Source organism: Triticum aestivum, chromosome 4D (assembly GCF_018294505.1).
Source record: "Triticum aestivum cultivar Chinese Spring chromosome 4D, IWGSC CS RefSeq v2.1, whole genome shotgun sequence".
NCBI classification, from domain to species: Eukaryota; Viridiplantae; Streptophyta; class Magnoliopsida; order Poales; family Poaceae; genus Triticum; species Triticum aestivum.
This window is the reverse complement of record NC_057805.1, coordinates 55763463-55776087: the sequence shown is the minus strand read 5'-3', so window position 1 is coordinate 55776087 and position 12625 is coordinate 55763463. Positions and strand designations below refer to the sequence as shown.

General features: G+C 49.1%; 2 protein-coding genes across 2 annotated transcripts; one reads left to right on the top strand and one right to left on the bottom strand.

Annotated features, from left to right (window-relative positions):
* Positions 1-2026: 2026 nt before the first annotated feature.
* LOC123096170 (photosynthetic NDH subunit of subcomplex B 1, chloroplastic) lies at positions 2027-4186 on the bottom strand. Its single transcript, XM_044517806.1, has 6 exons — positions 3484-4186; positions 3199-3389; positions 2836-3093; positions 2648-2765; positions 2453-2538; positions 2027-2366 (listed from the first exon to the last, which is right to left on the bottom strand). The coding sequence occupies exons 1-6, from the start codon at positions 4063-4065 to the stop codon at positions 2186-2188; spliced, it is 1416 nt and encodes a 471-aa protein (XP_044373741.1). The 5' UTR covers positions 4066-4186; the 3' UTR covers positions 2027-2185.
* A 1814-nt stretch (positions 4187-6000) lies between these two features.
* On the top strand, positions 6001-8117 carry LOC123099597 (putative F-box/LRR-repeat protein At5g02700). The gene is made up of 2 exons (XM_044521724.1): positions 6001-7109; positions 8040-8117. Exon 1 carries the CDS (start codon positions 6013-6015, stop codon positions 6769-6771), a length of 759 nt encoding a protein of 252 aa, XP_044377659.1. The 5' UTR covers positions 6001-6012; the 3' UTR covers positions 6772-7109; positions 8040-8117.
* The last annotated feature ends 4508 nt before the right edge of the window (positions 8118-12625 follow it).

Below are 12625 nucleotides of genomic sequence, written 5' to 3'. Positions count from 1 at the left end.
AAAACAACGATGCCATACTTTTTTTTTCGGCAAACGATGCCATACTTAATGTACAGGTAGAGCTCCCAATGTACTCTCTTGCCATTCAATCCGCTGGCGCCGGATCTGGTTTTACGACAGCTAAGAGCATACGCAAATGTGTAAGTCATAATGCTAGTATGATGTAAAGGATGAGCAGCATGTGAGGGGAGGGCAATGAAACATAGGATTTGTAGGGCCTTGCACATTTTCTTCTTTATTGTGATGAATTCACTATTCCCACTCGGAGCAGCGGCCGGAGGTGGAGGAGGCGGTCGGGCGGGAGGAGCAGATTTGGCAGGCCCCGCAGATCCGCGCGTGGGGCGGGAAGGGTCGGCGCCGGCATCGGCGCTGGCGCGACGGGCGACAGGGGGCGTCGCACCGGACCCGGAGCTGCCGCCCGTATCGACCAGCAAGCGCTCGAGCGCCAGCTCTTGCTCGTCTCCAGAGCTGCCATCGGAGTGGCTGCCGGTGCTGGACATACTCGCCGGCACGGAGCGGATTGGGGAAATGGAAGCGCGGGAAGGGGAGGGGAGCGGAGCGGTGGGCCAGCGGTGGGCCGGGCTGACGTGGCAGGCGCGTCCGAGCGTGCCCGGACCGCCTCATATCTGCCCTACATTTGGGACGGATATGAGGGTTGCCGGTCAGCCCGGGCGTTTGAGAGCTCCGGTTGGGTCGATATTTTGTGACCAGTCAGTGACCAAACAGCTTAGCGGAGCGTATGAGACGGATATTGGGCGCCCGGCTGTAGATGCTCTTAACCTAAATATGCTCCCTCTGCCCTTTCATAGCACACCATCATTCTCTTCCCCTTGCCATGGACTGAGGTGTTAGTCTTTGAAGGCCAAATTTCCGAAGCAGAAGGAACAAGAAGCCTCTCGCATATTCCGTTTCGAAAAAAAAGAAGCCTCTCGCATAGACACATTAATTGCACCATAATGTGGTTCGTGGTGGTGGACAGCGTCCGACAGTGCGCATGCACAAGGAGCTGACTTGGTTTGCATTGGGTGCCTTCATGTTGTGCTCAGTGCTCTTCTTATCTGCTGCACCTGTTGGTCATGTCCGTCCGATTTGGGCTCTTCGGGTGCTGTCGTGTCGTCGGACCGATTGACATCGGTGGCCACAGACATGGCAGCGTTATGAGTTTGCTCGGTAGCGACCGTCGGCAGTCACTAGGTTGTATCCTGCCGGCCCATCGGGACAGGTTAGGGAGGCAGGTGTGGGCACTTCCTACCATGAAGGCACCGGCGCAAACCCGGCGGATGATGTTGGGCTAGGAGTGAAGGAGGTGCCTTTTCCTCCTCCTACTATAGTTGGGTGGCCGTGACGTGGATGATTGATGGTGTCTGGGTGCATGGATACCGGGGCGGTGGCACCGGATGGTGGTCTGCGTGTTTGGCTCTCCAGCGGGGCGGCGGTGTTGCCTATGTCTCTTAGTCTTCTGGGCGGCGAGGGGTGTAGTGGTGGGTGATTCGGGCGCATTATCTGTCGCGGACAGTAGCGTCGCCCAGATCTGGATCTGGTGGCTTTTGCTTGTCGAGGCGGTTCTGGGTGCATCATGGTGGCACGGGTGAGCTGCCGAATGAAAGCATAAGGCTTTGGCGCCGACGGCGGCGACGCTCACGGGTGTCGTGTTTGTCTTGAGGATGTTGTTGTGGTTTTTCTCTCCATGCCAGTGTTCTAGACGAATACTCTTATCCATCTTAGACTCGACAATCGCAACACGTAATGACGTTTCCCCTCGTGAGAGCGCTGTCATGGAACTCAGGTGTCCTATGATGTGACTTGACGTTGTATTCAGAGTGTCAGACCTACCTATATTATCTTTCGGCAAGGTAGTCGCATGCATTTAGATTGTCCGGCTATTCCAGGATCTGCCGTGTAAGAGGGCTCCCTCGGCACTCTACATTGCTTTGCCATGTAGTTTGATTTGTGCTTTATCTATAAAGCGACCTGTTTCATGAACTGTCGCGTACATTTAGATGACCACTTATGTAGAGAAGTCAAATTTACGATCGCGGAATACGCCTCGGTGCGCCAATATATATTTGTGTGCTGAACCTGAACTGAAGTAACTACAAGAAACCGAACTCTTGGTCACATTTGTTGGTCAGATGAGCTCGATTTTCATATCTATGTACAACACAACGAAGACGATGCTTTTTTATTATGTTTGTGCCAATGCGAAGCTAGGAGCGGGCTCCAAGTCCTTGACCGCCTTCTTCACCGCCTCGATGTCAATGCCGGCCAGCTTGCCTGTCGCCGACGCGACAACGGTGCAGCTCTTCCTCTCCTCCGCGTACGGCAGGAACAGCCTCGCCTTCGCCTTGGAGGAGAACAGCGCCACACTGAGTAAGAAAACAAGAAATGTCACACTCACATGGCGCGTGAGCAGTTCATATTCTGCAAGAACAATCTTGTGAGTCTACTCTACCATGGCTTGTCACGGGCGTTGGCGAGCTGAACGGCGGCCGTGTTGGTCGCGACGACGCCCGCAGAGTCATTGATGAGGCAGGTGAGCTGTGGGGAATGATCGTAGAAAACAGAGTGTCAAAACGATGATCGATTCACGGAGGTTTCAAAGATTTGTGGTTCTGATCAAGCAAAAGCAGGAGGATGAATAACCTACCTGTCCAGGAGTAGTGATGAACAGGTAGGCCGTCTCCTCACCGACAATCTCCTCGATCTCTTCCCTGTGCTTCTCATGTGGCATCACAAACAGAGGCCTCAGCCCATTGCCTCCAGAGCTGCATGCCAAGAGATCACCGCTCCAGTCAGGACTGCTAAGACGATGCCAAGCAAGTGCAGAGGCGCTACCTGATCTCCTTGGCGATCTCTGCCCACAGTTCGAGGGGGAGGAGGCAGTCGTCGTCTCCCCTGGACTTCATGTTGGCGACGGAGTCCGATTCTATGCCGTGGATGACGACGTACTTGCCCTTCTCCACGCCCGCGCGGTTGTACTTGTCCTCCACCACCGCCCTCAGCTTCTTGGAGATGGACACCCTGAGCGGCGGCGTCGGCTGCTGCGGCACGCCCTTGGCCGGCCGGCCCAGCCACTCCAGCATGTCCTGGTACCTGATCAAGCGTTCCCAGTGCGTCTTTTAGAATCCTGGCTCCTGGGGGAGTGGTTCTTGAATCTTGATGGTTAATTACAGAGGAGGTGACCGTCGAGGAGCTCACATGTTGTAGCCACCGTCGGCGAGGTTGGTGGTCGCCGGCTTGAACATCTCGGTGAGGAACAGTCCCGCGCCGGCGCCGTTGACGTTGGGGTAGACGTAGCCCACATTCTCCCGCGCCGACGACATGAAGAGGAACAGCGCGTGCCCCGTCCCTGCCAGCTTGGTCGACAGGACCATGTCGTAGTACCTATTCTGCCAATCAACCGCAGCACAAACACACATTCATCTTCAGCTTCATTTAGTCTCGACTGTCGAATCGATGAACCGAATGAGCAGGGCGGCGTACTTTCATGACGCCGAGCTGGTGGGTGTACTCGGCGGGCTCCGGCCACTCGTCGTCGGGGTCGTACACGTTGGCGTACCGCACGTTCTTGCACATCTCGTAGACCTGCTTCCCGCGCGCCGACGCCACCACGTCGACGAGCACGCCGGGGTACCGGTCCTTGAGCATCTGCACCACGGGGAGGAAGAGCACGTTCTCGTAGACGCCGCCGGAGACCACGCAGCAGACGCGGCGCACGTCGCCGCGCACCTTGGAGGCCAGGCTGTCCAGCTCCGGCATGTACCCCATGGGGAACCGGAGGAACCCGTAGGGGTTCTCCGCGTCCTCCGGCGGCCGCGGGTCCTCCTCCTGCTTCCCGCCCGAGTACACGCCCGTGTAGTCGAACTCCTCGTCGGGCCCGTCGTCGAACGGGTCGAGCCACGGGTTCCGCTTCTTCGACGACGCCGAGGGGGCGCCGCGCGCCAGCCCCGCCCGGCGGCCTGGCAGGAGGTAGCATTGCCGCGGCGTCGACGGCGCGGGCAGCTTCGGCGCCATTGTCGACGTCGGCCGCGTGGCCATGGGCGTCGGCATGGTTGGTGTTTGCATTTGTCCGTGCAGTGGTGGTGTGTTGCGATGAGTTGCCTTGGATATCGCTACTGTTTTTTCCTCCCCGTGTGTGGAGGTGGAGGAGAGGGGGTGATGGTGGTGCCATTTGGGTTTGGATTTTGGTTTCTGATGTGTGGAGGTGGAGGAGATGGGATGATGATGGTGTCATTTGGGTGTGGCTTCCTTGTCCTCTTCCTATGTTCTTTTGGGGCAGATCCTATTTAGCGCCTAGGTTGGGGAATAGCGAGGTATCACGTACCCTGTGCTGCCGCTATGTACAGTTAGACAGCCCAACTAGTTTCCTTTTCCGGTTTTAGAGAGGTTCTAGATCCTTTCCAGATCAGTTTTCTTTTTTTTTTGTTTATTCAGTGTTGTTTTTTCTCTTTCATTTTTTATTTTCAAATTCAGGAATATTTTATGAAATCCGAAACATTTTCGTTTGGTGGAGATTATTTAAAATTTGATTTTTTTAATAATGAACATTATGTGAAATTAGGGAAAAAATTTCAAATTTGCAAACAATTTCTAAAATCCGGGAACAACAACCAAAATCATGAATAGTTTTCGAATTCGGAACATTTTTCTAAATTCGTGATTTTTTTGACAACTAGTTTTTTTTCAAATTTGTGAACAATTTTTGAAATATGGGAACAATTTTCAAACAACTGACTTTAAAAAAAATCAGAACATAATTTCAAGTATGCCAGTATTTTTTAAATCTAGGAAGATAATTCAAATTCATGAAAAAATCTTTAACTTTGGGAATATTTCTCAAAATCATGAACATTTTTGTACCTGGGAATATTTTTCAAATTTATGAACAGTTTCTGAAAGGAACATTTTTTCAAATTCATGAATTCTTTAAATGCGGGATTTAAAAAAATACATGAACAAATTTGAAATTTGGAACATTTTACAATTCACGATTATTTTTAAAAATCCAATAATGTAAACATTTTTTCAAATACGTGAACCATTTTTCAATTCGGAACTTTTTTTCAAATTCATGAGCAGTTTTTGAAATCCCTTCCCATGTGTGGAGGTGGAGGAGAGGGGGTGATGGTGGTGTCATTTAGGTGGCGAAGTAGGTGTTTTCTGCAACTTCAGACTGGTCCATACATGATTTCGGGTACAAAAGCACAAAGCCAACTGACATACAAAACGTAAAATACAGGAAAGAACACATGAGCTAGGTTGTTTTCAAGCAAGCCGATTCATAGCTGGGGTCATTCAGGCATCCCGTATTTCTTCTTTTATCTACGAACTCATCCCATATATCTTTTTGGGAATTTAGTCTACTGCTATCAAAGTACAAACATAATCTATCTATGCAGGAGTGGGTGATATGTTGAACGATAGTTTACAAGGCAATAACTGTCAACAACGGTTGTATATGCTACAGTACGAATTGGCGAGATGATTCAGATACCTCAAAAGTACAAATTGAGTAAGGAAAACAGTCATGAATACGTAATCTGTTGTTTACCTCTGCAGGGCTACGAGTAGGCCATGGCAGGAGACGAAGGAGCAGCGAGATCATCGATTACAACATGCAGCGATGACGCGTGTTCTAAAGGGCGAGGGTCAGGGATCATCGCCCGGCGGAGGGCGCGTCGCGGCCGGTGGAGGGAGAGAGTTTACGACCGGCAGAGGGAGAGAGCTCACGGCCGACGGAGGGTGCCATCGCGCCAGGAGATCGAAGACAAAACGGTCGTGGTTGAAACGTCAATGCTTTGCTGATGGTGGGATAAAGTGAGGGGGTTATCTGCTAATAGGTGTTTGAGTGGCTGGTTACAATCCCACCTATGATCTATGCCGTTTCTTGTCTATCCGATGGCGCACGGGAGAAGGCTCTTTCCAGATTTTCACCTGATACTTCGAGTCCTATTTCCTAGTAGTAGAAAATTACATATTTACATTAGATTAGTTGCGGCATTGGGGTTTCCCATGGAGGAGACGGAGAACGGACCGCGCCATGGCTGCCCAGGTCCAGCCGACCTCATCAGCGCCCTCCCAGACGATCTGCTCCTCCAGGTCCTGGAGCGCCTCGGCGCCGCCGCGCGCACCAGCGTCCTCTCCCGCCGGTGGCGCGGCCTCTGGACCCGCCTGCCCCACGTCACCATCGCCCTCCACGACGTCCCGTTCCGCTCGATCCAGGCGGCGCTCGCCCGCGCCGTCCGTCCCGGGGTGTGCCACTACCGCCTCGACATCCGCGTCCGCTGGCAAGCCACCCCGCTCCGCACCGCCAGCGTCTCCTCGCTGCTCCTCGCCGCGGCGGCGCTCTCGCCCGTGGAGGTGCTCTTCGTCCTCTCGCCGGACGTCCTGCTCCCACGCCTGGACCGGCTCCCCGTGGAGCAGTTCTACGCTCTTCTCCCGTGGAGCGCGCGGAGCCCCCTTGTGGGGGTGGACCTGCCCCGCTTCCGCCGCGCCACCTCCATCGACCTGCGCGCGCGCCACCTCCGCCTCTTCGCGCCGCCCTCCGGGTTCCCCTCGCTGGAGAGGCTCGCCCTCACCGGCTGCGACGTCGACCTCGCCGCCTTGATCCCTCGCTGCCCGCGCATCCGCGCACTCAGGGTGAACAACAATGGCGTGTTGCCCATGGACAGCATCACCGTCCACTCGCCGTGCTGCGGGAGCTCTCTGTGGAGAGCAGCAACACATGGACAAGCTGTGTCGATGTCGAGGCGCCCGTGCTCAAGCAACTGAACCTGTCTTTCCATGCATCACAGAGACAACTGAGTATGTTACTGTAATTCACATTTGTTTTAGGTGAAAGAAGCATGCCAGTAAATTGTCTCTGTGATGAGCCCAAAGACTGGAGGACACAAACTATCTCCATGGCTGATCTTGAAACCGTGGAAATTGAAGGTGTCAACGGGGAGGATCATGAGTCTGATTTTCTGAAAATGATCTTTACATGTGCTCCAATGCTTAAAAGAGTGACTCTGAGGTTGGCAGATGGTATCACCCCATGTGTCGATTGGTGCACAAAAGTAGACAACATCTTCAAGGCGTATCCTTCTGTGAAGTGCAAAGTTGATCTGGTAAGCAGGTTTGATGCATGGTTATAGAATACTCATGGATGCAAAAACTATTTTCTCTTTTTACCGTTTATAATTAGAAGTCTGAACTCATCCTTTAGCCTTGTGGCTGTATTTTGATCTGAAACTTATGCAATTCGTTATATCAGTGGCCTTCATAGTTTGCAAATTTCTAGGGCATATTAATTATTTGTCCTCTTTGTCCATAGTACTCATGAACTCAGTGGCCTTCATTGTCTGAATTCATAGTACTCATAGTTTGAATTCATATTACTCATGAATGTGTCAGTGGCATGTTAATTATTTGTTCAAGGTTCAAGGCTGACTTAGTTTTAGCTTGGTCGTGCCCTCTTTGTTTGCTGAAAAAAATCCACACTGTTGGTCACATGCTACAGTGATGTTCTTCAATTTTTATATGCTCAATTTCCCGTTAGTGGAGGCGAGAGGACTAACACCCCTTTATTATTCTAGTTATAATTCAATCATACCATCTACACTTTGGTGCAGAGGATATAAATGCTTATGCATGCACTCAAATAATTGCCTGAATATGCTATGTTTTTTTGCTGATTTTTCTTTGAGAGAATATTAGTTCTGAATTTGTACATATATCCTCAGCTTTTCTTTGTGAACTTTTTAGTCTAGACCATCTTCCTTAACTAAGTCAAAATGCCGTGACTGAAACATACAAGGACCGACTTAATATTTTCATGTGACTGAATTATTGTTTTAAATAGCGGGCTATGCCAAATAGCGGTACCCTACTCAAACACTATAGTGCAGCTATAGCGGGGCTATGGCCCGCTATTTGTAACTTTACCGGACAATTATACATGAATACCATTTAGCGGTTGAAAAGATTATAGAGTGGTTATAGTCAGATATTTAAAACTTTGGATTGAACTTGTTTTGTTTTACCTCCTCTGCATGCAGGGTCAACATGTCGCAGCCAAAGTTTTGCATTGACATGATTCATTGTGCTTACATTTGTGGATCCAGTGTGGTCAGCAACAAGACCATCCTCTCCCACGCCCGACCAACTCCTGTCAGATTTCAGATTCTTGCTTCATGGCTTCAATCCATACTATACTACTTTCTGTTATTCTCCAACTGTAGTGGAGCTACAGGGTCGAAGTGGTGCCCTCTTGTGTAACTCCTTGCAAGGTTGCTATGGCCCTTTTATATGGCACTGTCATCTTTTGATAGGAAATTGCCAAGATTAGTAGTGAACTCAACCTATGTTGTTGCCCAAGTGATGTTTGGGAAATACTTAAGTGCCTGGCTTACATTGGTTCTTTTCTCCAGCATATCATCCAATCCATTGCCATCGCAAACCTGAAAGGAAGCCCACAATGCACGTTTCTGCAGTATTTATCTTAAGCCACGGTATATTTCGACATGCACACTTTCTAGATAAGGAAAAGAAAGAAGTTATTTCTCAAAGCTTCTAAGCAGATTTGAAATTTCCTTTTCGATGATATCCAATACCAATCTATCAATTTTAACATGAGGACTTTGGTGTACGGGCCTATATATGATGAAGACAAAATAATAATAAAGTATGATGAAGGGGAGCCTTGGCGCAGTGATAAATTTACTGCCTTGTGAGTTGTGACCATAAGGTCACGGGTTCAAGTTAAGAAACGGTTTTCTTTCGTGCTTGCAGGAAATGGATTTCCTCATTTGGCGAACATTTTAACATATGCGGACTTTTTTAATCCGCGCATGATTTTCTAAAATTCACAAATATTTTTAAAATTAGTGAGCATTTTTAAAAAAATCCAATAATATTTTTTGAATTACAGCAGACCAACCAATCCACCTGGAACCGGCCTATCATGATCTTTCAGGCAAATAACCAGCATGTGATTGCACATGATGCACACATACACAAATACAAGTTTCATAACATGTGTGTAACTGGTGCGGCCTTGATTGATATCCCGTATGCCGCTGAAGGCGGGATCTCTACGTCCAATTTGGATTGTATTTATATGCTTATTTGCAAGTTAAGTTTTCAGTTTTGCTAAAGCGCATATAGATGTGCTCTGAGTATTGCACATCTAATCCTATATCATTGATTTTACGCTAAAGATTCATGCAAACATTTTCTTTTGTCTTTTTTCTTTTTCTTTCCAATTTAATTGAGTCACTGAATGTGCAACAAATAGGGCGTATCTAGATGTGCTCTAGACAGACCCGTGAGTTTTTATATCATCTCAATGAAACAAAAGGACTTCTCGCAAAAAAGGAAATAAAAGGATGCGATCCATGCAAAGAAAAATACAAGACACTAGCAGCCATGGACAAGCTGCATTGTATATCCTGCCAGGAGATACATTTCTACTCAGACATCATTTTTCCTCGTTTTAATCCACTGCATGGTTATTTGTTTTACTTTTATGAGGATACATTTTTCACTCCAACCTCATTTTATCAGTTGCTATCAATTTTGTGCGTTTTTGCTTTTGCAGATTTTTTTCTTAGACTATCATATAATTTATTTGCTTTGACTGGCCTTTGTGCTTTCTATCGGCTTGTTGCGCTAAAGCTGCGAGGTTCTTTGATCAAATCAGCTCTTTGCATTTACTGTCATCACATCTCAACCCCTTTCTTCTCACAGTTCAAAAGTCGGCCACTCGTTGGTCCTGGGCATCGCTTCTAAGGGCATGGCCAACGCATAGCCCCACACCTGCTCCCCCATGAGCCAACTAGGCTCAGATGCCACGATGGCAACAAAGTGGTAGCCTGAAGATGACAGGTGCTGCCTGTAGAGGAGGCGGTTTCTTCGGTGAAGAAAGCTAGAAAAAGAAAGAAGAGAGAAGGAAAAGAGGAAAAAGGTGTGGCGTGCCAAGGAAGAAGATAGCCATGGCTGACGCACGCAAGGACATGTGAGGCAGCATGTGGGGTTGGATGATACTCCCTCCGTTTCTAAATATTTGTCTTTTTAGAGATTTCAAATGGATTACCACATACGGATGTATAAACATATTTTTAGAGGAAACCCCCGCGTCCAGGTCCAACGAAACCCCCGCGTCGCCAGCCCCTGGCGACACGGGGGGCGATCTACCGCGCTGGCCCTAGGCCTCCGCTCCTCTCTCCCTCCTTCTGCCGCCGCCCGAGGCCAGGCCGGCGTTGCCTGGCCAGTGACGGCGGCGGCGGGGCCCTCCCCCTCGCGCGGTGGTGGCGATCTCATGTCGGCAGCGGTGGCTCATGGATCGACGGTGCACCGGCAGCAAGGAGCAGCGAGCGCCCGGCGGCGAGTTTGACGGCAACGACAGCGCAGGCGCGTTCTCCCCGCGGCCGAGGAGCACCTGTGGCGGCGGCCCAGATCGCGGGCTTCGTCCGCGGGCCGGCAGATCTGGAGGGCTTCTACAGGCGGGCATGGTGGGCCTGACGGCGCCGGCTTAGGCACCGCGGTGGTGCCGTGGCCGGTCAGGCGGCGGCGGCCTGGATCCATCGTCCAGTCCCCGACAGAGATGGCGGCGATCCGTGCACGAGATGCTTGATGGAGGTCCTTCGAACAGATCTGGGTGAAAACTTGCTTTTGGCTTACTGCCAAAGCCGGCGGTGGCGGCGCTATTTTGCGACATTCCCTTCTTGAAGGCATCGCCGAGGAGAGTTTCAAGGTCACTGTCTGCTACCTCCGGGGGAAACCCTAGATCAGTTGATCGGAAGACGGCTGCGTTCTTATGTCGTTCCCCCCTTGGGGGTGTCGTTCTTGTAGGTGTGCACGGGCTCAAGGGACCAGTGGACCGCATCTTAGGTGGAGCGGTGCTTCATCCTACACATTGATGGCGACGGATCTCGACGGTGTGGCGCAGTGCAGATTCGGCGTCCGATGTGCGAGGATGGACTCGCGCAGGAGGACGACGTTGTCTGGCGTCGTGGTGGCGTCGATGGCAGAGAGACCTGGCACGGTAGATGCAACAGTACAGCTCTGAAGATGGGTTGGTGGCAGGTGGCTGCGTCGGCCTCATACCTGGCAGGCGTCCGGGTTGAAGAGTGCGCCGGACTGGTGGGTGCCCCATACCCGACAGGCGTCCTGGTTGGGACCTCAGGTCATAGATGTTAGGTTTGGCTGCGAGGTCTGTTTGGTATTAGACCCAGACTATCAGCATCCCTACATCAACTGGATAGGAGTAGCGGTAGATGTTGCCTAGACAGTGGCTTTAGTCTTACTGTTGTATGACTTTGTAAGGTCTTGTGAGAATAATTAATAAAGTGGCCGCATGCATCGCCCAGATGCAGAGGCCGGGGGTCATCATCCTTTTCTAAAAAAAAAGATTACAGATTCACTCATTTTGCTTCGTATGTAGTTACTTGATGAAATCTCTAGAAAAACAAATATTTAGGAACGGAGGGAGTAATCGGTATGGACATCACTTTTGGTTATCACTCTTGCTCATCAACATGATGCAAATTTCGTTAATATCAAGCAAATAAAAGCTCCCCCACAAAAAAAAGTTGTGTGTGGATGCGATTTCACAAAAAGATACATCATCCTTTTCAAGAACCTAGAGTTTAGATCTTTTTTCCTAAATTGTTTATGTACAACATAAATAATACAGTACGTATCTACAAAAACAGGTGCAAAGAAAGCATATGGGCTCTCGCCAAAAAAACATTTCCCTGCCCAAAAAAAGGCATTTGGGTTCCCTGAAAAAGAAAGTCTTAACCCATCCAAGAACCCTTTAAGAGGGTAGCTGTCTATTAGTTCATGCATGCAAAGAACTTAGCCTTAGTGATCTCGCCAAACAATGGCAATATCCTTTTCTCTATATATCTCCTCTATCTCTACTACCTCCATTCCTAAATATAAGACGTTGGGGCAATTTCTCCATTCCTAAAATAAGACATTGGGGTGTAATGTTTCATGTTTGACTTTTCTTCCCATCACCCTTCGTTCAACCTTCTCTGTATGATAATCAATCACCTTAATTTACTTACCTTCTAAACTAATTTACTTTAATTTACTTACCAAACTTCTCATCAAACTATAAGGTAAATCGCAGACAACATTTGATAAACATTTATGTACACAATCGCACTAATATGGACAGGTAATCACAAACTAACATACTAAAATATTTATATTTCATTGTGACGCATGGGCAGTGTCCTTGTTAAGGGTGATTGATTAGGGTCCAAACCAAAAATTGAGTAAGTGAGATTCAAACCCCTGATCTCAAACCAAGAAGTTAGCTTACTTGAGTGTTTATCTTATGAAGACATGAAGGATTTAGGCTTCAAGCTGCTTAAAATCAAAAAGTGTTCAACATGAAAGTTGCTCACCTCGTTGAAATGAACAAGTTTGGTTTTTGGATCATCTCAACCCAAGGTCATATGCAATCTCCACAGATGATGCCATGTGACAACATTTGACTTGCACAAAATTCCACACTCACTTGTCCAACTTAAGGTAGGTTTGCATATTTGGGAAAAAAAATTGGAGTCTTTTTTATTGTAGGGGAAATCCAACCACCTCATATATAGACGAGGAGGGGGTGACTAATTGA